Source organism: Podarcis gaigeae (assembly GCF_964106915.1).
Source record: "Podarcis gaigeae genome assembly, chromosome: 2".
Lineage (NCBI taxonomy): Eukaryota > Metazoa > Chordata > Lepidosauria > Squamata > Lacertidae > Podarcis > Podarcis gaigeae.
In genome coordinates, this window is record NC_139679.1 from 74,109,295 (window position 1) to 74,136,944 (window position 27,650).

The following is a 27,650-nucleotide window of genomic DNA, read 5'->3' on the forward strand; positions in this document are numbered from 1 at the left end:
GTTGGTGGGAGAAAAGTATGAAACCTTTTGCATTTGTCAGACATAATGAAAGGATTGTCTGGTCATATTTTCATGATTCTAGTTTTTAGTCCAGTATCTATTATGTTTAACTACAGTTTATACCTCGAAAACTATTTTCTAGGAATTACTTGCAGTCATATTGTTTGTACCACATGTATGTTTAATGCATCAGGCTTCTAATCTCTGCAAATTACCTCCAGGTTAAATGTCTGCTGGTATATTGCTGCTGACATCATAGATGATCGGTGAACAATCCAATTGCATACAAGGTCGTGAATGAAAGATGTGTTGATTCACCAGATAAACACACTTAGAAAGAACTCTATTACAAACATTCTGAGAAAATCTTGGAGCAACATTACTGGAAAGTTCCAAAAAGAGAGAGCTAAAAATAATTCCTGCACATTGCATTCTAGGTTTCAACACTACAATACTACCATCTGCTGGTAAAAGTATCTCAATGTGAAAACAAATAGGACATAAGTATTAGGGAACTAGAACATCAGCTGGGACGTGAATGCATATGGATAATATATATGGCATGGTCAACTTTCATTCATATTTGCAGTATTTATGTGTGTAGTGCAGGATATTTAGTGGGCATCTATTGATGTCAATAGGGAACATCCAACTAATTCTGGTAGAGCAGGCTTTGATCGATGAGCACGCTTCAACCCTAGGTTAAGTACAACATTTAAAGATTGTTTTGTTCTGAGACACCAAAGCGCATGGAATGTCTAGGAATGTCAGGCATCCAGCCAGAAATAACTATAAGAACAGCCCTACTGGCTAAGACCAAAGTCTCATCTAATCCAATATTCTATTTTCATAGTGGCCAGTCAGATGCCTGTGCAACAGCACCTTCCCCTTTGGTGATCCCCAGCAGGGATCAATACCATTGATACCCTCCACGAATTTTTCTAATTACCTTGTAAAGCTATCCAAGTTGATGGCCATTACTAACCTGTGGGAGCAAATGCCATAGTTTAACTATGCACTGTGTGAAGTATTTTCTTTCGTCTGCCCTGAATCTCTTGACATTCAGCTTCATGGAATGACCACAGGTTGTAGTATTACGAGAGAGGGAGAATAATGATCGTCTTCCCACTTTCTACGCACCAAATTTTATATATCTCTTATTGTGTCACCCCACCCCACCCCTTACTTGCCTTTTTCTCTAAAGCACCAAATGCTATATAACCTGTCCTCATAAGGGAGTTGTTCCAGCCCCTTGATCATTTTGGTTGACTCTTCTTGGATGACATTTTCCAGCTCCACAATAACTATTTTTTTTTAAAAAAAACTATTTTTATTAAAGATTTTATTGGTTTACAAAAGCACATGCCTTGTCTCTTTTTCAGGTTGTGCAGTCTTTCTTACAAACCAGTGACATTTGTTGTGAGGCATTAGTGTTGAGTACAGGATAAGGTTGGGGAAGAGGATGGGTGAGACGAGAGGTGGGGTGGTGAGTTTATATTCTTTTGTATAGAGTACGTGTGTGGTTTTGGGTCAGTGTCAACTGGATAGGTTCTCTTTCTATTTGTTACATTTCCTTGGTAGTGTGAGGTATTGGGGGCAGGGTGTGGTTGGTTGTCTGTGGTTGACTGCAGTGGGGTTTGTTTGCATTTGTTAGGGGGGGGAGGGTTTATTGGATCAGGTAAGCCATATTAATTTGTATGCTGTCAGTGGGTTCTTCTTGTTGTCTTGTTGAACTGTGTATGTGATAAAGGGGAGCCATACTGGGTTTCAGGTGCCCTCTTTTATTTGTCCCTGTGTCAGTTTCAGTTTATTGCTTAGCTTTTCTTAGTAAGGGCGTTTCCCATACAATTTGATACCATCTGTCACTTCTGGAGTTGGGTTGAGGGAATCCAGATTGGGAGGGTTTAGAATAAATAGGTTAGTTTTGGGAGGATGATCATTTTGATCATGGCTATTTTGTCTGAAAGGGTGAAATTAGTGTTGTTCCGTTTCCTCAAGCCTCTGTTGATTTGTCGCCACAGGGGCTTGTAATTGTGGAAGTATAGTTTGTTGAGGTTTCTGGTTATTTGAACCACTAGGTACCTGAATTTGGTGCAGCAGTTTTATCTTTGTGGTGTTGGTGAATTCCTTTTGGGTATGCGGGATGTGGGGGATGTTGAAGCACATAGCCTCAGATTTTGCAAAGTTTACTTGTAGGCCTGACGCCATTGCAAATGTGTTGAGTTCTTTAATTAGGTTGGTTGCTGTGCTTATGGGGTCTGGTGTTGTGACCATCAGGTAATCTGTGAAGAGCCCTTGTTTGTAGGTTTTACCTTTTATTTCCACACCCTTGATATCTGGGGCTGCTTGGAGTCAGACTGCTAGGGATTCGAGGGCCAAGATTAATAGAAAGGGAGACAGTGGGCATCCTTGTTTTGTGCATCTTTGGATTGCTATGGTACTGGAGTCCATATTGTTAATTCTGCATTTTGTCAAGGCTTGGGAGTAAATTTGTTTGAGGATTTGTAAGAAGCTGGGGCCAATTTCATGTTAGGTAATACTCCTTTCCATCCTAAGCAATCAAAGGCTTTAAGAATGTCTAGGGACATGATCATCAGAGGGAGTTTGGTCGTTTTGCTGTGTTCTCTCAGATTCAGTAGTTTCCTAATGGGGTCTGTTATGTTGCGACCAGGGACAAAGCCTGCCTGGTCTGGGGTGATTAGTTTGCGTAGGAAGATTTTTAGGCAGTTAGCAAGGATTGATGTGAATATCTTGTAGTCTTGGTTTATCAATCCCCTCACATTTAGTGCAATTGCTTTTAAGCTAGCCATTTTGTATGTCTATTTTATAGGATGATTCCCTGCCAACTCGTCTGGGTTCTCCTGTGTTTCTCACCTTATATTGTCTATCAAACCTAGTGTGTTGTGCCGACATATAGTGTGGTGGGTGGGGGAAGGGGGGTTAAAATTAGGGATGGGATGAATATTGGGGGTAGGTTATAGAGACTAGCCTATAGGTTAGTCTAGGTGTTTGTTTGGGGTAGCTTGGATCATTTGGCTCCCAGCCGGTTGGTCCTGTGTCTCACCTGACATGGATGGCCTTGTCTGAGAACAGGCCATCCTCCCTTTTGCTTGTGATGGGGGTGGATCAGTGAGACAGTGCCAAGCTCCTTTGGGGCGCTTGTGTTAGGTATAAAGTTTATAAACAATGTCAGTATTGTTAACAACATTATTGGTTTGCTGGGGTATTAGGTTAGGGATGTGAGTATGGGCACGCTCAGGGGCCACCATTATGTTAGTTATTTGTCAGATTTTAGCCTGTTTGCTGGTTGTTTAATTGGGGTTGAGGTGTTGATTTAGTTAGTATGAGTTCACCTGTTTCTGTTTTCCTTACTTTACCTGTCTATTTGGCTTTTTTCATGTGTGAGGAAGGGGACGGAGAGGTTGGGGGCGGAGGTGGGCTCTATTTTTGTTTGTGTGCTTATTTTTTGTGTATAGTCATTGGAGTGAGGAGCGCGTGTGGTTGGGGGGGTGGGTTGTTGGGGTGGGTGGAGTTGGAAAGAATGGAGGAGTGTCATCTGGGTTGGCCTATGGAGGCATGGGGTGGGAGGGGTGGTAATGGTGAGTGTCATCTGGGTTGGTGTTGGTGTGGGAGGGGTCTCTGTGGATAGCAAGGGGGAGGAGAGGAAATAAAAAGGGGGGTTCACCAGTCCATTGCTTTGAGGTAGTTTCTGGGTGTTTTGTTTGGCAGTAGTTGATGTTGCAGGGTTGTCAATCTGTGATGTGTGGCTTTAGCTGAGGTTAGTTCATAATCTTGTGTTGTGTGTTTGGCAGGGCTGTTCTGTGAGCGGTACTTGACTGTCTTGGTTTGCATTATCATGTTGTTTCTTCTTTCTCTTGTTGACTGTCGTCCAATCATTCGCTGTATTTTCGTCTTGGTTGTCGTTCGGTGGGTCTGATGGTTGCCATTCTGGTGGAGGGTTAAGTCCGAGATTCTCCAATAGTTACAGGGCTTCAGGTATGTCGGTGGTTGCTGCTGCATTCTGCATGTCATTGTCAGGATGTGTCACTGGCTCTCAGGAAAGTATAAAGACAAAAATTTATTACACTTCTTTATTTCAAACTTTACAGAGAGTGGCTATAGAACACAGCCTCTTGGATAATGGCATTCTCCTGAATGAACCTCCACCCCTTTCTTTCCCACTTCCGCATTTGTCAACATCATCACCTCCTCTATGGGTGCCGCTAAGTGCCCCCTGTCTTTGAGCTCTTTGCTCTTCTACTTTTAAGGCCCACCGGGTGCTGGGAGATGGTGGATCTGGAATGCTTTCTAGTGGTAATGTGTCAGCCAGCTGCTCTGGTTCTGCCTGCTCCTCATCTCCCATTATTTCCCAACTTTCACCCTCATCTGCCTCTGAGCTGTGACCTCCCGCAAACCCCTGTTGTAAATCTATACTGTCTTCCCTTTCCTCCCCCCTGGAAGGGTCAGGATGGGGAGGCGGTCTCCACCATTCCTCCTCCTCTGCCCAGCCCCTGACAGCCATCCATCACCCTGCACTCCCTGAACAAGGAAGCAAGGTGATGAACCATCCACTACTCTGTGCCTCAACAGAAGCAAGGCAACTGCTGCAGCAGCATACAAGTCAGCCCACCCCCAGGCCACATACATGAAGTGAGGAAGTGGCATTCCACCCCTTAAGCTGCACACCTTACAAACGAGGAAGTGGCAACTGCAGAGACTTTGCAACAGGCCAGGCACCCATGAAGGTGTGCTTCTGTTCAAACGAGTCCAGCATTCTAAACAATTGTTTTCTCCAGAATAGGAGAAAACAAGCTTGCTCCATCTTCCATATGAGGGCCCTTTAGATATTTGAAGATGGCTATCATATCGCCTCTCAGTCTCCTCTTATCCAGGCTAAACATACCCAGATCCCTCAACCATTCCTCATAAGTCTCAGTTTCCAGACCCTTTATCATCTTGTTTACCCTCCTCTGCACATATACCAGCTTGGCAATATCCTTTTAAAATTGTTGTGCCCAGAAGTGGACACAGTACTATAGGTATGGTCCAAGCAAGGCAGAATACAGTGGTACTATTACTTCTCTTGAAGTAATATACCTCTGTTGATGCAGCCTATAATAGCATTAGCTTTTCTGTTGCTGCATTGCACTGTTGACTCATGTTAAGCTTGTGGTCCACTAAGACCCCTAGATCGTTTTCACATGTACTACTAGCAAGCCAGGTGTCCTCCCCCATCTTATATTTGTACAGCTAGTTCTTCCTGCCTAAGTGTAGAACCTTACATTGTCCCTACTGAAATTCATTTTGTTAGTATGGGACCAGTTCTCCAATCTGTTAAGGTCATTTTGAATCCTGATTCTGTCTTCTGCTTGTTCCACCAAAGCTTGGTTTAATTTCTAGCTGGCTTTGAAGCAGGGGCATGCGTCTGGAGTGGGCTGGCCAAACAAACCAATGATAGGCAAGGCTGTTGGGTTCAGACAAAAGTTCACACAAGCCTTTGATCATTAGCCAACAGCAAACCAAGGCTTCAAAACATGGTTTGCTGCCAGGGAACAACCCGTGGGCTGCTGGGCTAGGGCCAGACATTCAAACAAACAGATTACATATCATGGTTACCTGTGAATCAAGACTCAAAGAACTATGCTACAAAAGCTAGAATGTGATAAGCTACTAACACAGTTGAGAGGAACTGATTTAAAGTTTGGAAGTTGTCAAATAAGGGCCTTTAGCAAAATAAACTTTAAATTAATATTTAATTTCCAGACTCATGAAAGATTCAAGAAGAAAGGGAACTTTCGCCTTCTGGGCACTTCTACTTTCCAAATCTTCAAAAAAATAAAAAGCGAACATCAATAAATATAATTCAAATGAGTGAAAAGATCCTATGGCACTCAGAACTCCTACGAGCCCATCAACATATCCTTCATCCCTGTCTCACAGGAATCCTTAGCTCTTTGAATCACTATGAGCATAAAGGAAATTACAAAGGGTTTGATTTTTATCACAATAAATATATATCTAAAGGAAGATCTGAGATCTGGATTTGAGGTCACAGCACTATTTGGGGAATACTCCTATGAGGTGCAAACAAATACAGCCAAAGGAACCAGGCTAGTCTTCTCTCTGTTCTCAAATGGCAATGGTTCATTGCTAACTCAAAGGAATTTATGACCTAGCACTTTTGTTGCTGCAAGAACAAGCTGGGCAGGAAAATGGTAAAATGTTAACTGGCTCAGAGAATATAGAGCATCTGCACAAAAGAAAACAATGGATAGATGGATTGGGGATGGAGGTGCCAACTTGAATAAAATATTGGGGAAACCAGGTAAGCCCCACCCCCCATAATCGATCACAATATGTAGCACATACACACCATTTGAATGGCACTGCCTATCAACTTTGCCCCTCAAATATTTTAGAGGGAGGTGAAGGGACTTTGGTCCCTAGGAATTGGCTCCTATGATGCAGGGGGAGGGCTGAAGGTTGGCCACACCACCAAAGAAACTTCCCCTGGTTGAAATCCAAAGTTAGCACTGTTTATCCATTTTCTGGTAAGATTTTGCAGCAGTTCCCCCCTGCAGAGCTGGGGGGGGGGGCTTAATAAGCAGGTCTACAACTCGGCTACTGAGAACATCCATGTATCCTGGAATGGACGAAATGGACTACAGCCCCATCTTGCCTGATCATTGGGGCTAGAATCCAACAACATCTAGTAAGTCACATGTTAGCTGATCCTGTTATATGCTCTTGCATTTGAAACCTGATGTGCAGATTGAACTCCCCCCCCGCGCCCCCCGCAAGAAGTCAGCAAGGGACATATAAGAAGCAAGTTTGAATTCAATATGGCAGTGGAAAGAAAATTAACAGCATCAGTTTTAAGGGGCAGGACTTCATATGAGCCTACCAAAATTATACAAGCAACTGGTAATACTCATTTACATTTGTATACCACCTATTTATTATATACTAAATGTACAATATTATTCACCAGTATAAAAAGCCAGTAGTAATAGGTGAAGTATTAGAAACTGGATCTTTGACCTTAACAGAGATAAGAAAAATGTACTACCCTTGCAATATGCTGTAAGGACTTTGTGCTCACCTGAGGAATATATTTTACTGAGAAGAATTGACTTGAATCTCACATTTATCTCAAAGGTTTTTCTGTGAGTTCTCTGGTACAAGAGCAACAGCAGGAATATCTGGGCTTCATCCCATGTTAAAATGAATATATTAACATAAAAAGAGTGCTGCTGGATCAGAACAAAGACTTATTTAGTCCAACATCTTGTTCCTCACAGCGGCTAACCAGGTGCCTTCGGGAAGACCACAAGCAGGACACCAGTTCAATTGCTCTTTACTCCTATTGCTCTCCATCAACTGGTATTCAGAGACATGGTTCTTCTGATTGTGGAATATACAGCTATCTTGACTGGGAATTGAGAACCTTGTTCTCCATTAATTTGTCTAATCCTCTTTTAAAGCTGTCTAAGCTGGCTGCCATCACATCTGGTGGAAGTGAATTCCATAGTTTAACTAAGGGCTTATCCATGCTGGCCTTTTGCCTTGCTCTTTCCAGTTACAGGTCCATGCTTTCAAGTTCCATGTCTGAGTTTTCCCCACAAAAACCCGCCCTTTAAAGCTCAATTGGAGCAAATGACAATTTGGTCTTTCTTCAGATTGCCATTTGCTCTGATTGAGCTTCAAAGATGTTGATGCTATAAGCCCATGCATCCTATGATCGAGTGTGTGTGTAAATAAAATCTTATATCCTAAATACACTATAGACATTAGCTAACAGTTGCAGGTCAGGCAGACTGAAGCTCAGAATGAGCTCAGGCTTGCAACAGAGGTTAAAAATAATAAAAAGGTTTATTTGGCTATGTTTGAAACAAGAGGAAGAATAAGCAAGTAGTAAGTCCTCTGCATAGGGACACGGGTGGCGCCGTGGGTAAAACCTCAGCGCCTAGGGCTTGCCGATCGCATGGTCGGCGGTTGACGGGAATCCAGCAGTCATGAGATGGTGCACAGCATTGAAAAAAGACACAGAGAGCCAGCTATATTTTCATGATGGTAAGAGCAGCTCCTTTCTCTGCTCTCCTCCAATTTATTCTCCTTTGTTCTCCCCAGCCGCTTGGCCATTTGCCAATGTCTCACGTTACCTCATCCGGTCAAGGCTTTTTCTACACCCATCACCATATAAGGTATTCACTGCCCAGAGGAAGCACAACTCCATTTAAGGTCAATACATTCTAATACATTATAAGGCACAGAGTGCTGGTCACGAGGTCAGGAGGTACACTGCAGTCTTATAAGCCTCTGCTATGGCTTTATGACTCCCACAGGCAGTTCGAATCCCTGCGGCGGGGTGAGCTCCCATCTTTCGGTCCCAGCTCCTGCCCACCTAGCAGTTTGAAAGCACCCCTAAGTGCAAATAAATAAATAGGTACCGCTTTCTAGCGGGAAGGTAAACGGCGTTTCTGTGTGCTGCGCTGGTGCTGGCTCACCAGAGCAGCTTCGTCACGCTGGCCACGTGACCCGGAAGTGTCTCTGGACAGCGCTGGCCCCCGGCCTCTTAGGTGAGATGGGCGCACAACCCTAGAGTCGGACACGACTGGCCCGTATGGGCAGGGGTACCTTTACCTAAGTCCTCTGCATGGAGAAGGCAGAGAAATGCTATTGGGCGACAGACAGAAGGCAGAACTGCTTAACACTTCCTTCGCCTGTCTTCACCCAAAAGGAAAGGAGTGACCAACCTGGTGATCACAGAATATATGATGGAAGGAGGGAACAGCAGCCAAAGATAGGAAAAGAGGTGGTAAGGGAACACCTAGCTACTTTAAATGAATTCAAATCTCCAGGGTCTGATGAGCTGCACCCAAGGGTACTAAAGAAGTTTGCAGATGCAATCTCAGAGCCTCTGTCTATAATCCTTGAGAATTCTTGAAGAACAGGTGAGGTCCCTGCAGACTGGAGCTTGGCAAATGTTGTCTCCATCTTCAAAAAGGGGGGAAAGAAGACCCAGATAACTACTAACCTGTCAACTTGATGTCAATACCAATAAAGGTCATGGAACAGATAATTAAAGTTGATCTGTGAGCACTTAGAAAAGGATGCTGTGATTACTAAGGCCCAGAATGGGTTTCTCAAAAGCAAGCCATGCCAGATGAATCTTATTTCTTTTTTTGATTCAAGTTATAAGCTTGTGGATCAGGGGAATGCTGTGGGAGTAGTGTATCTTGATTTCAATCAGTTTTTTCCTTTTCTTTACAAAGTTCCCCATATTTATGTGGAGAAACTGGTAAGATGTGGGCTGGATGAGGTTAGTTGGTTGGATTTGTAGCTGGTTAATCAAACCCAAACCGTGCTCACTAATGATTCCTCATCATCATGTGATAAATGTGCATTCTGTCGTTTACATCCTTTGTAATGTTTTGAAATCTTTAAGATCATATGTTAGTTTTCTGTTAATTATGTTGCTTTCAACGTATACTTTATATTTGATTTTCTTTAGTAATGTTTTATTCTGGATCTTTTTATTTGATGTTTTAATGTGTTGTAAACCAATGAGATTTTTTTCTTAAAAATATAAAGCGGTATAAAAATGAAGCTATTAATAATTTTGAATTATTGATCAAAGTAAATCACTGACCTATTAACACCTCATATTCATGATGTGAGAAGGCTCTAGTATCAAGAGTTGCCTCGAGATAGATAAGTCCACCATTCAGTTTCTCTTACTGCTGGAGTATTCCAACGGAAAAAGCCACATCTCACTTTCTTCCTTTTGTGCAAAGATTAATGATATAATAGGGATCCTCTCACAGCCTGGACATACCAACCTTTCCTTCATCTGTACAGGGTTTTTCTTTTTTTCAGTTTTAACAGAATGATTCTAGTAACCTAAGCGAGTGCTCATCTTGTATTTTAAGGAAAGAGGATTCATTAGTACTTGTAACTTCTGTCCTAACCCATATAGCTGCTGATGTGCAGAATGCAAAATCCGGTTTGATCCCCAAGGCATTTAATTGAATTCCCGATGGGGTTTTATGCTGCTCTCATTATCAGTGTTTTAGTGCCTCTCCCATTAGTGCATTAAGCAACATTAACATCTGTCACACACAGTTTGCTTTTCCTCTCATCTCCTCCCCATTGAAGTGGAATTATGAGTACTGGGGAAATGCCCTAATATAAACACACATTCATGTGCATGAGACTACATACAACATCTTCGCTGGCCCTCCTTGTTCTGATAAAAATGTAGCATCATTTGTTCCCTTGTGAAGTTAACATGCTGAACATTAGAAGCTGAAAATTTTACTACGATGTAAAAATCTTATCAGCGCTGATGGACAGTTGCTGTGGAAACGGTAACTTTTATGTCTTCACTGAGCATTTAACCCCCCCGCCAACAAATTTCTGCACATTATTTTTGCCTCAAACGGAAAGCATGTCTTGATTAATCAGTATAACTAACTGGTTAATGGCTTCGTTAGAGAGGAAAAACAACACTCCAATTAATCTCCAGTGGCCTTTTCTGCATCTAGGGAGGAACTTGGTTCCAGGGCAGAGGTTACCAGCAGGTCTAGACTAGCAGAGAGGATACTTCTGGGGTGGGGGAGGCACAGAAAGGCTCTCTGGGGATGTATTGATATTCTGCAACAGTGGCTTTTAGGATCAGTTACTGGTTCGATCAACTGGTTGACAGAGCACAGTTAAATATCTCAAATCTGTCCGTCCCTTTCCATTAACCAAGTAGCATGCCAAGCCGGTCCAAAAGTCAGTTAAACGGATGAAGTGCTGCTTGTAAATAACAGTATAAGGATACAAACATTTTGTACCCTAACACAATACAAAACAAGCTGGGGCTTAGCAAGATTTGTATCCTGCATTGCAAATGCAAAGAGCAACTGAGCATAGCAGAGAGTTAATAACATACCTCATAACTTGACAAGTGATCCCAACCCAAGTGGGATTAGGAGCTGTTGTGCTCAGGCCTTCTCAGAGGCCCAGACCACTTGCAGCTTTTAAGGCCCCTAGCCTGTGGTGACCAAGTATGGCTGCTAGTTCACAGGGATGTAGCCAATGAGGTCGTAGGAGCTTGAATAAGTTGTTCTGCATTTGAAAAGTGTCACTTTGGTTCAAAAGTGGTCCCTGCTGTCAAAGTTGCTTTTCTGCTGGGAGAAAAATTGTGTGGTCTCCACCTGTTCTGGTTTTCTCCCCATTCTCTTCCTTTACAAAGAAATATAGTGGTACCTCTGGTTGTGAATGGGATCCATTCCGGAGGTCTGGCCTCATCCCAAGGAATTCACAACTGGAGGACCACTTCTGCACATGCGCACATAGCGAAACCCAGAAAAATACTTCGGGTTAGCTGCGTTCGCACCCCGAAGTTTATGTATCCAGAGGGATATGTAAGCGGAGGTACGACTGTAGTGGGAACTTTTAACATTGCAGTTTTATTCATACTTAAGGGGTCCTTGCTGTCAGTTTCTAGCATGGGCTCATACCACAATAACCATAAATAACTCAGAAGCAAGTCCCACTGAATTCTACAAGGATTGTTCCCTGATGTGTACAGAATTGTAGCCTGAATTGGTTAGTCTTGTCACACAGGACTGTTAACAAACGCTCCCTACACTTCCAGACCTATGTGAAAAGATTTATTTCCTTCCCAGTTTATTCATTTCCATGCCTTCTTTCCAGAATTTGGATAAAATGAAAATATACCAGGAGCTGGGAGATTGAGGATTATTAGCCCTAATCTGCCATTATGCATTCCGTGTGGCCTTGGGCCAGTCACTAAACCTGCTTATCCCAAATTTTGAAACTGAGGTAGGGGAGCAGGTTTGAAATCGTGAAAAAATATAGGACACAAGCAGGACATTCAGAACTGCAACATTTGGACTTTACATGAAGGTGAATCATGTCTATATTTGCCTGCTGAAAAGATGAGACATAATGTGATTATTAATTTAGTTATCAAATGCACGAATTATTGAGGGAGAATGTCACAGCTGATATTAAGACAAAGCCTTTATTAGTTAATAACAACAATATATATATTGTTAACTTTGCCACTCTGAGTGCAGGGCCAGCAAACCCATGAGGTCCACTAAGGGAGCTGCCACAGGCAGTGAAACCCCACTGGGGCAGCTCCCCATGGATGCTCCACTCATTGGCACTGTGACCAGAGAAGCAGCAGTGGCAGGGGGTCCTGGGGAGCTCTTGCTGCTGCCACCACTTCTCTGGCACCACTGTGAATGCCCCCCCTGCCATGCATTGCTGGAGAAGCAATGCCATCAAGGCCACCACCACCACCAGAAAAGCTGCTTCCAGCAACATCTCAGCAGAACCCAAAAGTCAGTGCTGCCATCTCTTCTCCCTTCTCCGGAGTGCTGTTGTAGATGCTCTCTGGCACCACCACAGGCGCCTCACCGCCCGCCCGCCCGCCCCCTGAGATGTGAGTAGAAGTGGCAGTCCCACCCTACCAAGGGAGAAGCAGCTTCTAGTTTGATCTTGCTGGAACCTGGAAGTAGACACTACCTCTGCTTCTCCTTCCTTCTCTGGTGGGGTGTTGGAGGTGGCAGCTGTAGGGTGAGGCATCATTTTCCCATTTCACCACAGGCAGTGAACTAGGCCAGGCTGCCCCTGTCTAAGTCTTTCACAATTCAGTTCCATGGACATCAAAACTAGCTGAGAAACTTGCCAAACGCCAAAACATTAACAAGTGTCTGGATTTGAGGCTCCCTTTGAGTTTGAAGCAGCAGTGGGCAAATGACCATCCAGCCCAGCCCACCCCCAGCCCTGGGGGCGCTAAGGAAAGCCAACCTTGGACGTCCGTAGGATGTCAACTATTGCGTCCAGAGCACACCGCTCTTTTTTTCGCTTTCCAAAATAGCGGAAGAGAATGACACACAGTCGACACAGCTTTGAAATGTGCAAGTGTCACCATCTTGCTTGCTTGCCTTCCGGCATCTTCCTGGCCGTGCCCACTTCCGACCAGCAGGTGCTGCTCTGCTACCATCGGCGCAGCGCGCTGTAGACAATCGTGTTGTTTGCGTGAACCCAAAGCTACAGAATAATAAGAGGGTTGTTGTAAATAGCCCGCCCCCTGCTTCTTCCTCGCTGAGCAGTCTCATGGCCCATGAAATCGCTTCGCAGTTGCTTTCTCTCCCCCCCCCCCCGCCGCCGCCGCTTTCCAGTTGTCCCCTTTAAAACAAATAAAAAGATAAGCCCTCGGAGCGCGGCGATGCAGTTGCAGACTTTGCTCTCGAGGGTGCCGCTGCTCCCTCTCCCTCCCGCCAGGCTCTTTGTTCTCAGCGCAAACTCCGCCACGGAGAGGAAGCGTCACCGCGAAACAAAGCCGCCGGAGACAGTAGCGCGATTCACCACGACAGCGTGAAGAGCAAAGGGGAGCTTTCTCCCAGGCCAAGCGCTTTGCAGACATGTGCTTAAAGGAAGGGGAAAAAGGGGTGGGAACAGCATCGGCCTCATTTCGCGCGCCTTCTTTTGAACGCAGCGCCCCCCGCCGCCCCGTCCATTTGGATCGACGGGGAACTCCTGGCTCTTTGCTTCAGGGCGTCGCTTCCACGAAGCTGGCGAGCCCCGGCCGAGCCGCCGTTTCCTCGGCTGCCCCTTTTTGCAGTGAGCGAAGCGGCAGCCGAGCCTCCGCTCCTTGCCTTCCACATTGGTCTTGCCCCGGCTCGCGCTGCCGGGGCTCCGTCCTCCCGCCCACCTGCCGCAGCCGCCACCAGAGGAGCCCCCTCCGCCCGCCCCCGCCAGGTGTCCCGGAGCACGTGCTCTCCTCCCCCCCCCCACCCGCTCGCACCACTCCCGCATGCCCCTCCCTTCCTCCTCCCGGGCGGGTGCCTCTGCCGGGACCGGGTTGGGCCGGGGAGTCACATGAGCGGCCGCCCAAGTCTGCCGTACGCGGCTCGAGGAAAAGCCTCGGCTGGGCCGCGGAGGTGGCGAGGAGCTGCGCGGCTGCTGGCCCCCATCCCCGCCCCTCCTTCCGTCCCGCTCGTTTGATGGAGCAGCAACAGAGCGACCACCTGTGAGGAGCATGCGCTTAACGCAGGTAATACAACACCCCCATCCTCCCGCCACCGGCATCTCTCGCCTTGCGCTTCTCCAACTGCTCCGCTCCCACGCTTTTGTTCTCTCTTCCTCCGCCCCCACCTTGGCCGCTCACCTGAGGAAACCTCCTTTCCTCGGGCTTTGCGACTTCGGTGGGTTGGAGGACTCTTTGCCTCGAGAACTACTTTTCTCCCTGGCAGTGCCAGGCAGGCCAGGACATATTTGTACCTGCGGCTTCCCAGTAGATGGTCCCCTCCCGCTTTCTCCACCGGGCCGCCTCCTCTCAGTCTAACCTAACCTCGTGTGGATATTGTGAGAAATAAAATTGGGGAAATCTTGTCCACCACCGCGTTTTTTTCTCCTGTATGGTCTCCGGGCACATGAGGAGGACACAACTTTGCTGGGTCTTGTCGTTGCCCGTGTGGAAGACTGTGTGGGAACCACGTGTGTACTGCCTTGGGTTTCGTGGTGGAATAAATGTAAGGCCCTAGGAACAAATAAACAACATAGTAAATGGTATTATTTTTATAAGCAGCTCAAAGTAAGGATGTAAAATGGCCACCTGTTCATTGCATGGTGCCTAAACTGTTTGCACCCATTTACATACACACACACTAGAGATTTAACTTAGAAACCCCAAGGAAGGAGCAGAATCTTGAACACAGTCTCAACTCCAACTAAAATTTTAAAATAACTCCTTCTCATATACTTTAATCATCTAGTCCTAGAAACTTTACTATTTAAGGCTACAGTCCTAACAATGACTAATCAGAAGTGCTTGCTCCCAGGTAGGTGGAGTCAGGCTTGCAGCCTTAATCTCTTCCCCCTCCCCACTTTTCTTCCTGCCTTCCTTCAGTAGCTTCAAGGCCCAGAACAAACTCAGTAGATAAGGCCACTGAGGTGTAATTATGACATTTGTATCCCACCTTTCCTCCAAGGAGCATATGGCAGTATACATGGCTTTCCCCCTTCCCATTTAACCCCCTTGTGAAATAGGTTAGGCTGAGAGACTGTGGATGACTGGCCCAAGGTGACCCAGTGGGGTTGCAGTCCTCAGCGCTGCCTCCCTGGAAAGGTGGTGTACTATACCAAGTAGCTCACCTGTGGGTAGAGATGCTCTTTGACCATCTGATGTGGGGAACAATTTGGATTAGGAGTCACATTATTCTGCTGCTGCCTCCTGGTGGGTGGGCACTCTAGGTGGCTGGCATGCTGGGGTGGGCAGGCAGATAGATATCTCAGCAGCTGCCAATAGCTTATCCAGCCAAGACATGCAAATGAATGAACAGTCAGATCACAAACATGTTGCCCTCCTCTGGATATGTGACACGTGTGTGTGTGTGTATACTGTGCTGCTACTGTCATCAGTGCTACCTCCCTAGCACAGCCACGGTGATGAGCTTTCCTGGCTCTGTCTTCGAAGGAGGATAGGCGAGGAAAGCTATTGCCTGTCCCACCACTCTTTCAATGTGTTAACTAATCCAGATGGTTCCCCTCATCTCCTTGTTGAGCCAGCACTGTTCCCTGACCTTCCTTCACGCACAGGTGAGCTGCTTGGCATGCTACCGTTCCTGTACTGGAATTATTCACCTACTGTATAGCTGTGAAGTTGAGTGTTGTCAGTTTAGACCTTGAAGGGGTTTCCATTTCTTTAAATGGGAGCTGCCTAGAAACAAAAAAAATTAATCAAGCGAAGCTTTTTCCATCAGTGTGATCTGAGATAATGGAAAGCAGCACATGGGGAAACTCTCTAGTACATATCTCTGAAAAGAGATGAGGAGAGTTTTCCAGCTTTAAACCTGGCAACTTATTGAAGCCTACTACACATTTGCTTACTTAGACAAACAGGTAACATTCTGCCTTGTTTGTTGTCAGAGAGTAGGTGGATTTGGGGTTGTCTAGCCCAGGTGTGGGGAACTTAGGGCCCTTCCGAAGTTGTTGGGCTACAACTCTCACTACTCCTGGCTAATGGCCAAGCTGGCTTTGGCTGATGGGAGTTGGGAGTCAAAACAACATCTGGAAGTCCCAAGGTTCCTCACCACTGTATTTAAAGACAGCAGTTTGGGGTGGGCAGGGTGAAAGAAAGGAGAGGCTTCAGTCACCTTTAATACTAAAGCCCAGACCTTTCCATGGCCCTTCAGTTTTTTCATGCAGAATACTTGTAAAAGGACCCCTGACCATTAGGTCCAGTCACTGACAACTCTGGGGTTGCGGTTTAGACCACAGTGTCACCCGCGTCCCATCAGAATACTTGTAGCCAAATTTAAATGCAGCTTCGTCACGCTGGCCACGTGACCCGGAAGTGTCTTCGGACGGTGCCGGCTCATGGCCTCTTAAGTGAAATGAGCGCACAACCCTAGAGTCGGTCACGACTGGCCCGTACGGGCAGGGGTACCTTTACCTTTTTTATGTGTTAAAAGTAAGAGTATGGGGATATTTCCACAAGATGTAAGAATCTCCTTCAGCTTCCCATCCCAGTTTTCCCATGCCTGCTGGGATGCTGGGGCATTCTCAGGTAATATCTTCTTCAGTCAGAATAGCACCAACATTGGAAGCTGAACAGGAAGGATTTAAATGTTAATTTGGTACTATGGTGGCTGGATTGGTTATGCCATTATTTTACTACCTAGTGCAAGTACCGACATTACTCTGATCTAACTTGCAGATATGATGTTTACTAAGTTAATGTCCTGTTTACTAAGTATATGTCCTGCCTTAGACACCCATGGTAACTAACAACAATGGCATATAACAAAAATAAAACACAATATGTTGTTTGCAAAGCACCACTGTCTAAAAACAGTATCATGCTCTTCCCTTGTTTTTCTATCCTCATGGAGAAAATTCACCAGTTTTTAGTGTTGGTGCACTCAAATATCCCAACATTCAGGATGTCTGAGATGAGCCTTTCTATAAGTTTGAATGCTGTAAACTAATTTCTTTCTTTCTTTCTTTCTTTCTTTCTTTCTTTCTTTCTTTCTTTTTCCTTCTTTGTTTGTCTTATGCTTTAAATGCAAGTTAAGGAATGCAGTCATACTTTGCTAATGCTACTTTTTATTTTACAAAAGTTTAGCAAACGCACAGTAGTTAGGAATTCAACAATAGCATAGTTTCTTGCATGGAACGCAGTGAAAGCTAGGGCTTCACATGCTGAATTTGTGTGTTGTACAACTGTTAAAAGCACACACATCCTTCCAGTGTAAAACGTTGGCAGCTGCAAGTCAAACTGATTGCTGCAATCATGTTATGCCATGAAGTTACTATGTGAATTGTTTTGCTTGCTTTCTATAAGCCACATGGCCTACTACAGAACCTAGAGAGGAACTGGTATGGAAAACTGTCCATTGTTCTCCTATTGATGGTTACGAGTCCTGATACAAACTACCACCAGGATCAGTGTAGGGTGATAAGGTGAAAAAGAGGGCAGGGTTACTGCAGTTTATTTGGTAAGTAGAAGGTACGCCTAGTAAGCCACACCAGGGTTACAGTTAGTGCAGCTTATTTGCTTAGCAGAAGCTTCGTCCAGTAAGCCACACATACTAAACTTCACTCTTTTATACAACCATTAAAGGCATAGCTGTCAGCTTTCCCCTTTTTTAAAGGGAAATTCCCTTATTCCAAATAGGATTCCTCGCAAGAAAAGGGAAAAGTTGACAGCTATGATTAAAGGTGCAAGAGCCCTATCCTTTTCTACTCCTGGCCACTCTTGATTGGAAGCAACTTGTTTCTGGATACCAGCTGGTGGAGAATAACAGTGAGGGAGTATTCCTGTACTCATGTCCTCCCTGAGGGCTTCCCATAAACATCTGGCTGGCCGCTCTGAGAAACAGGATGCTAGACTATAGGGGACTTTGATCTAACATAGCAGGGCTTATGTTCCCATGCTTTTTATAATCAACAAAAATGCCTGTTCATCTTTTGTTTAAGGTGATCCCTTAGTGGAATCCTAGGAAATGGATCCAGGCTCCTTGAAATGTTTGTCTTGACCTACTTGATGGAGGTGCCTTGCGGAAGACTGTGAATGTGAGGCGGAACTGGGCTGGGCTGGCCACTTCTTTTTCTGAATTTGTTACTTCTGCCTACCATGGAACAAGGCGAGAGTCAGCAGGGACCCCCACCCGAGGGCCAGGAGGACAGCAAAAGCAACACAAGACCTTTGCCTGCTGGAGCTGTCCCTGTCAAGGGGGAAATAAAGAAACATGCAGTCACAGATGACTACAAAATCTCTAAGCGGGTGCTGGGCCTTGGCATTAATGGCAAAGTAATGGAGTGCTTTCACAAGGCGACAGGGAGGAAATGTGCTTTAAAGGTAAGTAGCTGTTGTTTCCAGACAAGAGTGCCTGGCGCGCTCTGGTCCATGGGGTCATGAAGAGTCGGACATGACTAAACAACTAAACGACAAGAAGCTGTTGTTTCTCCTTATTTGGAGGCTAAAGACAAGTGTTGTGCTCTCTGCTGCGGCGGTCTAGATGCTCCTGAAGAATTTGAATTAGAAATTCTCTAAATTGCATGGAAACCTTATGTTATTGAGGGCCTAGTTGTTCCAAACCTTTAAGGCTTTTCGAAGTAGTCCCTGGATTAGTGTTTTAAATTACTAATTGTAAAATTCTTTTGCTCCTTTGCGTGGGCTGAAATATGCTTCCTTCTCTTCTCTCTTTATTCCCTCCCCCACCCACCCGCCCGACCGGTGAGTCAGATAGTGATTTGAATGCTGATGATGCTACACTGTGGTGAACCAGGAAAATATTGCCTGAGTTACTGAGTTTAGCAGTGCAAGAGATCTGAGATAGAAACTAAAAAAATGCATTTCCAACAACACTTTAATGTGGATTTGACAACAAGACCAATAGTACTGAGACTCAACGACCCCTGTCTATTGGCACCCTGTTTCATTTAACAGCATGTTACGTTTTTATTCTGTTAGAACTTACAGTCATTTTCATTGGTGCAGTGTAACAAATGCTGCTTCAGGATATATAACTATATATATTTCATACATAGTTAATATTGTGGTAATTTCCACTGCAGGGATAAGTGTTAATCCACTTCTATACTTTAAAGCACTTTTAGGGGAGCACTGTTGGAATGCTTAACAGAGTATTTTTGTTTTTTTTTTATTTGCCAAAAATGTTTTCAACAGATGATGGTTAGAATAATTAAGTTGCATTAATTATTGAAAGAGTAAACATCCAATTATATGGTGCATTTATTATACTTATGGAACTGACACTGGTGACAAAACAAGGTCGTGACTAACAGGCTAGGCCAGAACCTTCCGGGCAGTTAAGGATGCTGAGAATGAAATCAGAGGGTGGCGTATACTCTAGCCTGATATAACCTTGAATAAATTATATGGCTAAGTTGCCATATCTATGTAAGCAAGCAAACAAGAAGTGTAACTGCAGTGGAATATACTGGTTTGCCTAGATGGCTCCTAGTCATGATAGCTGTATGTTTTCTCCCTTATCCAAGGCAATATACCTCTAAATACCAGATCATGAGTAGGACAGTGCTCCTTGCTTGTAGACTTCCACTTGCCATCTGGTTGGCTGCTGTGAGAACTGTATGCTGGACTAGGTAGGACATTGGCCTCATCAAATAAGACTCGTCTTACATTTTCAGCTAGGCCTGGAGGGGAGGCATGAAATTGCATACTCCTCTGCAGGTGTCCCCAATATTCCATGAGCAATGTTTTGGAGGATATGAAGAGGTGGGAAAGAAGCCTGTTGGCTGTTAGGAAGATGGTGCCAGTGGCAGTACCATCTGGAGTTGCCTTGCCTAGTGCTTCTCTTTACAGCACTGGGTTAAGGGATTGTCAGGTGGTAGGAGCTATGCTACTCTCATTGTTGCTGGCTGCCATCTCTTCTGTCATTTCTCCCCATCCATCCACTGGTAAGCTTGGGTCAGGTGGCCACCAAAGGGCCATTGGAGGGCATCTTGCCCAGGACACCATCATACTTGGCACTGCCTTGTCTATGCTAAATCAAGAGTAAGTAGCGGATATATTCACAGTGCAATCCTTACTCAGAATTACCTTTGAGATCAATGCAGCTTACTCCCTAGTAGGTTTGAATATGGTTGCAGCCTGAAACTGCTGGGTTTTTTGCACACCTACCTGGAAGGAAGCACCACTGAAAAAATGAAACATTTTTCTCAGTAGACATGTATAGGTTTGTAGGGTAAGTCTCTTAAGATCTGTCTCAAGTGTAGTAGTGTGGATGTGCTTTTTTTATATATGTGCTTAGCCCATTGTACGTGCATGTTGATGCAATTGAATGTCACATCAATATTGTGTTACCTGATTATGTGCAAAGAAAGATGTTAACCAAGTCTCCATGCGCGCTGAGGCACCTTTTCATATGTGGTTTTTTAAATGTTTTTAAAGCTCCTCATTCTTCAGACAAATACTACTGCAGATTGGTATAGACATCTGTAGTACATAATCTGCCCTTTTGTACCCAAAGAAGCAAATTTAAGGCTTCGATTGTATACTTGGGAATAAGACCTTTTGAACACAGTGGGTCTTGCTTTTGAGGAAACATGTATAAGGTGAGTCTGTTCACTAACATTGCCATTTAGACACCTTCACCAGGAAGCATGTCAAGCTGAACACAGTTGGGCTTTCTTCTGAAAGCACATGCATAAGAACACACAAGCATGGGTGACACAAGTATTATTTTCACCTGAATGAATACGCCAGTGTGAGGCATCAAGATGTTCTTGCGCCATGTTGGTTACCCCTGCCCTATATTTATTTTTGGGTTCTTTGCAAGGTCATTCAGTCACAGTTTCATAATTAGAAATGCTGCTCTGTTTGCAAGGCTCTGCATTCAACTGTAACATCTAGGCTGAGATCCCATGTAGCCTATAAACTTATTTGGAATAAATACTGTTGCTCAGTGGACCTTGAGAGTAAGATTGCAGTGTTGAGAGACTGTTGAGCTGGATCTCTACAGAGAGGCGGAAGCCTGGTTCTCAGACAGCAGATGAGGAGGTAACTCTGTACCTGAACTGTACCACTTCATACTGTCAACTGGAGGGGAGGGTTTTACACAATGGGATGCTACACACAAAGCAATTCTCTGCACACAATGTGTTAAGTGTTAAGCAAAGCACATTCCTTCTGCCACGCACCCTTCAGTGATTTGTAGTGCAATCCTCTCTCCCTCTCCCTCTCCTTCCTTCCCATATTTTATATTATATAAAATGTGATAGTATCATTATTTTTCACAGAGAAATGCTGATCAATTACTTTCTTTATGTTTATTACAGCAAGAAGCTGATTGCCCATACTCTTATTTGGCCTCAGTTTATTTGCCGTTAACCATAAACGTTCACATATTCATTCATTCTCCTAACTAGTTGTTATAGATCCCTCTCTGTATTAAACAAACTAGAATTTTGGGGACATTTTTCCACAAGTGACATTAAGAGCATCTTTAGCATGGAATACGTCAATTGGGTGTGTTTAATAGTGGTTATGTTAAAAGAAGATTTATTTCAAAATGTGTATTCTAGTCAGTGTAGGTTTTTCATTCAGTTTGCATATTCAAAACTTAAGATGCTCATGATTTCTGAAAACTGTGTCTTGGCATAGCAAAGGTCTTGTTTCTGATCAATTTCTGTCACACCTGGGAGCCTTGTCTATACATTTGGATGTTGATTATAATTGTGTATCAACAGTAATATTGGATGAGAAATGTGCTTCCATGGCACTAACTCCAACTCAATGTTGATATCTACAGTTGGGAGAACAAATGACAACCCTGTTAATCCACATCCTAATTGCAGTTGTTTCCTCTGGCCCTGTGTGAGTATACAGAATGCTGAAATTCAGGGTTCACTCCAGGTTTTGTAAGGCCCTTCAGATGCTGTTGACCATGGTATTCTCCTGGATCAGTTCTGTGAGTTGGGGCTTGGAGGCACCATTTTTCTGTGGTTCTTCTCTCACCTGTAGGGCTGGTTGTAGAGAGTAGTGTGAGTGACTGTGTGTCAGCACCCTGACTGTTAAGTTGTGAGATGTCACAGGGCACTATTTTGTTCCCAGTGCTATTGAACATCTATGAAACATGATGTCTTCAGTATGCTGCTGACACTCACCGCTATTTCTCTGTAACAATTGAATTGGGAATAAGTCCTGAATTGGTGCCTGGATGTGGTGGCAGGCTGGATAAGGGCCAATAAACTGAGGCAGAATCCTGGCAAGATGCAGACCTTACTGGGTGGTTCCTGTGTCTGGGAAATTTGGCACTTGCCTTGTCTGGACAGTATTGCACTCCCTTTGAAGACACAGGTTCATAGTGTGGGGGTACTCATCGGTTTCATCTCTGTTGCTAAAGGCTCCATTGGTTCCAGCTGGAACCCCAGCTGTAGCCGTTCTTGGACAGTGATAACCTGGCCACAGTGGCCATGCATTTGTCTACTCAAGGCTTGACTCCAATGCAATTTCTGTGTGACTGCCCTTGAAGTTGGTCTGGAAGCTGCAGTTAGTGCAAAACGTTGTTTTAAGGATGCTATCATCAACACTGTACACCTTTATCAAACCAGCTGCACTGGCTGCCTATATGTTACCAGGCAGGTTCAAGGTGCTGTTACTTATTTTCAACTCCCTGAACAACTTGGGTCCAGGCTACTTAAGAAGCCACCTCTTCCCTTACATCCCTCCCTAGCCACTATGTTCCATGGTAGAGGACTTCCTGGTGGCACCAAGAGTTCCTGCTGTTCGTCTTGCAGTCCACCACTGGTAGAGCTTCGAGTATTGTAGCCCATTAAATGTGGAATTCATTACCATCTGAGATAAGGCACATTCCAACCATCTACTCTTTCAGATGCATGCTCCAGGCCTTTTTATTTACCTAAAGCTTTTCTGAATGAAATATTAGATTATTGCCCAGTGACCATCTTCTGGTGTTGTACTATAACTTTTTGTGTATATTTTACACTTATCTTTGGTTTTCTGTGCACTAGTCTGATACTTTATAATGTGAGTGTTTGATAGATATTTTAAACTAAATAAGACACACCCCATCCCCCACTTCCTTGGTGAATCTGCCTCCTCACTGCCCTTAGCACCAGCTGCTGGTCCTCTTTCTCACCATAACTTCTGTCTGCTTGCTTGCCTGCCAGGCAGAGACCAGCAAGCAGGCAGTGTTCTACTGTTCTACTTTCTCACCACCACTATTGTCTTGGGCAGAGTGAAAGGTGGATGGACAAACAGGGGCAGCAGGCTGTTGGGCTGTTGTCGGTGGTCTCCCTGCTGGGATGTGACACCTTAGCAGGTGTGGGACCTTGCTGACCTTGGATTCTGGCCAGGGTCACAAAATGACTTGTCTAGACCTACTAAATTTCAATCTTTAATGACTAAAAAGAGAAGCCAAGAAGAATGGCATTGCTGGGAGAGCCTTTCTCAATATCCTGTTCACACTCTCTTGAAAGGATTATATATGCAATTATTTATTTTTTTTAAAAAATCACAACTTTAAAATACAGTATTACCTCAGGTTACATACGCTTCAGGTTACATATGCTTCAGGTTACAGACTCTGCTAACCCAGAAATAGTGCTTCTGGTTAAGTTCTTTGCTTCAGGATAAGAACAGAAATCGTGCTCTGGCGGCACGGCGACAGCAGGAGGCCCCATTAGCTAAAGTGGTGCTTCAGGTTAAGAACAGTTTCAGGTTAATAACAGACCTCCGGAACGAATTAAGTACTTAACCCAAGGTACCACTGTAGTCCCAGCGCTATCCTTTGAGCTAATCCTAACAATCCCAGATAGTTATAAGTAGGAGGGAACACTCAATACACAATAAAATATAAATGCTTTCATTTTGCATTTTCATCTTTGTATTCAAAAAGTAGGAGTGGGTAAAATCCATTATTTGCAGAGATACATGGGCACACACAACCAGATAATCTGCACCGATGCTCTGAGATCCAAGGTGGTTTCTGTTGCTGGGAATGCTGTTTCACAGTAGGCTTCCGACATCACCAAACTATCCCCATCAAGGCTTTTCTAGACTTGGCAGATGGCTTCTCTTTGCCAAAAAGCTTTCTTTCACTGTGGGAACCAAATCAGAACAGTCTGTATCTGGACAGACTACTCAATAGAAAGATTTTTTTTTACTTAAGTACTTGATGCAAAAGGTTTTTAATGGACTGAAACACACAACCACAGAGCCATATGTCACTCAACCACTGCACATTGTGATTGAGAGGTCCATGTTGTTTCGTATAGTTCCTGTTAGAGGAACCGCTTCAAAATGCTCACTAATAATTTTAGTCTGGGAATATAAAATGTGGCTTCCCCAAAGACATTGCAGGAGCTTTAACCGTGGCTTTGGTTATTTTCCTAAAGTGTTAAGTGGTTTGATTTGCCCCGCTTGGCATAGCAATTATCTGTGCACTTCTTAGAAGTGCTGTCAACTTTGTTTCCCTTCGAATGAAATGCCACACACACTGCTGGCTTAGTCTAGAAAACCCAAACTGGTTTTCTTGCTCGAAAGCCAAACTACTTAAGGGCAGCATATCCAAGTGGAAGGAATGCATGGAATTAAAAGGACAGAAGGATAAGCATGGCTAGTTCATGCCATCCAGGCCAACATGATGTCCAGGGGCTCATACTGCTTCTTATGTGGCCTCTTCCTGTTAATTGCTTTAACATGACTCAGTGACAGCTCAGAGCAGGCTGCTTTTGTGTGGTTAGCACTTTCATGTGCATATAAAATCTCCTTCTTTTCCCACTCTCTCCTTATTTGGAAAATACAATGTCTATCAGATATTGAATACACTGAATTATAATTCACAGTATTTAATGATTGAGAGAGAGGTGCATTAGAGTAAGACATGTTTCATTGCATGGTGTGCAGGGGGTCCCCCTTATTGGTTCTGATAAAATAATATAAATAATCAAAGGGACATATTAACCAGATTTAGCAAGCTGGGGCAGTGGGTCTTTCTATTGCTCCAAATGACATTATTTGTTGGGACCAAGCAAACAGTTTCATTTTTAGCCCCGTCAGTGGTTCCCTAAAGCAACATTAAAGGATTTGATTTGCAGGAAAGAAAACAAATCATTAAACTGAATCATACACATAATAGGCAATCCCCTTTTTAATTATCAATGAAATGCAAACTATTACTCCAGGACACATGAAAGTAGCATATTGCAGAGGTTAGAGACTCAGCAATATGTATTGCAGGAAGCTATATTGCAGATCTTGAAATAGCTCCTTTGAAGAATATATTCATATGTTTTTATTTAGCTTTGCTCAATATGTAATTGATGGTTAGACACCTAAGAAATAAAATATGGATAAGCATTTCTTTAAAAAAGGTCATATTTTGGCACTAATAATGATTAGTACAGGTGAAGTCAGCCCCTCAATAATGAGTTCAACAGTAGTTTCATGGAATATTTGAAGTCTCCTTTGATTATGAGGGATCAAAACTCTTCCTTTCAGGGAGCTAATATATTGTGAGCTAATGACTTGTTGCAGAACAAGAAATTTTGTTATAGCTGGTCTGATACTGATCCGCATGGCCTCTCCTGCCAGAGGAATAACAGTCAAATCTAGAGTGAAACATTTCAAATGCTTAACAGTACAAAACTTCCCACAGCTTTCATATGGGTATGAACATGGTGAAATCCAGTTTAAATGGCGGAGGAAGTGTAGTGTGACTAACCCTGATTGACTGAACTCTTCTATGCCCTGTCCAAGATCCCAGGCAATCTACTAAAGGCTACAAATGCACATTAGAGTTTGGCTGCAAGGAAATAATATATGTGTAAGAAGTGCATGTTTCCTATAGTGTATGATTTGCAAAACACTCCTCATTTCTCATTATGCTAAATATGTATCTTACAGCTAGGTGATAATTCCCGTAGAGAGATTAATGTAGTAAATCCCAGTCTTTACAAGGCTTCCAGGGGAGTTACCTAGGTGTATTTTAAAAATGTATCTTACAAAGGCTGACAACATACTTTTCTGTTAAAGTTTATTTCTTATGTCAGTTCATTATGATTTTGGTGCAGCACCTAAACCTGTGGCTTTGGTATGTTATTAATTATGCTACATTCTGGTGATGCTGTGGGTGCTTGCAGATGGTGGTGTGAGGGTTAAATTACCTTAGAATCATAGAATTGTAAGGAGCCCTGAGGATCATCTAGAGCAGCGGTTCTCAATCTGTGGGTCCCCAGATGTTGTTGGACTACAACTCCCATCATCCCTGAGCTCTGGCCTTGCTAGCTAGGGGTGATGGGAGTTGTAGTTCAACAACATCTGGGGACCCACAAGTTGAGAAAGGCTGATCTAAAGCAACCCACTGCAATACAGGAATATGCAGCTGTCCCATATGCAGATCAAACCTGCAACCTTGGTGGTATCAGAACCGCGCTCTAACCAATGGAGCTATCTGATCCTATTAGTAACCAGATAGTTTGGAGTCGAAGGATTGTGCCTGGTGCTAGTCCTACTCAGAGTAAACACACTGAAAATAATGGACCTAAGTTGGTCATGGTCATTAATTTCAGTGGGTTGACTGTGAGTAGGACTAGCATTCGATATAAGCCCAGTTTAACTGATTAACTGTTTTGCATTGTTAAATGTTTAAAGTTATGACGTTGGCTGCCTTGTAAAAAAGAAAAGAAAAGAAGAATTGCTTAAGAGAGTTCAAGCAAGTTGATTCTAATTCATCAAAGTGGAAATGCAGGAATTGGGGGAGGTGGAGAGTCTGTATAAACCATAACATGTCTTTGTAAAACAGGCCATGCGGCTGCTCCCTTTATTATGTTATTTTCCATTCTGCCAACAAACTGAAACAAGTTTACCCAGATTTACAGCTTAGCTAGAGCCTTAGGAAGATCAAGGTACCTTTCTACAGCTTCAGCACATTTGAAGATCAGTCATAGGATGTTGAACTATCGCACCACACTATGTGTGTGTTGGGTGTGTATTATTCATTCATGTGTTAGACCTAAGGTAATTCATTCAGGGAAGAATTGCAAGAGCTGGTGTGTTTCAATTCTCGCCTCCACCTTATGTTTGTGGTTTTTCTTGGTATGGTATGTGGGGAAGGTTAAAGACCAGGCCTATGGAGGTTGGCCCATTTGGTCACTGCCCCACTAACTTTTGTCTTCTGGCAGTCCAGCCTCACTTACCTGCCTTCTTACTTACAAGAAACCCAAGGGAGGTAGTAATTGTTAGCTTCCTCCTCCTTAGTGTTGCCTTTCTAGAACACAGCAGGAGAGAGGATGGGGAGAAAACTAGGATTGGTTGGCTCTGCCTATCATTGACCATAGTTCCACCAGCTTGCCTATGAGTCCCAGTGGCAACCAGTCACCAGTGAACACCCTCAACCCTTTTGCCACTTCCCTTATCAAACTAGCAGGCCACTTATGACTTTTAGAAAGTGACTTTAGGCAGCACCACACATTATAGACAAATAACAGCAAAGGAAACCTGAGTGAATCATCCTCTGTAACTTGCACAAGCTGGAATCCTGAAATTATCATCACTGATAACTGGGTGTTGGCAACCAACTTTTGGGCAAGTTACAAGTGGAACTTGCAACAAA

The 27,650-nt window shown here is 44.0% G+C and overlaps 1 protein-coding gene across 1 annotated transcript in view; it reads left to right on the forward strand.

Annotated features, from left to right (window-relative positions):
• Positions 1-13,871: 13,871 nt before the first annotated feature.
• The window catches only part of MAPKAPK3 (MAPK activated protein kinase 3), a 72,518-nt gene continuing 58,739 nt past the window's right edge, over positions 13,872-27,650 (forward strand). Inside the window, exons 1-2 of the mRNA XM_083726633.1 lie at positions 13,872-14,080; positions 18,007-18,388. Of these exons, the coding sequence (XP_083582759.1) occupies positions 18,164-18,388 (225 nt within the window). The 5' untranslated portion in view covers positions 13,872-14,080; positions 18,007-18,163. The remainder of the gene's footprint in view (positions 14,081-18,006; positions 18,389-27,650) is intronic.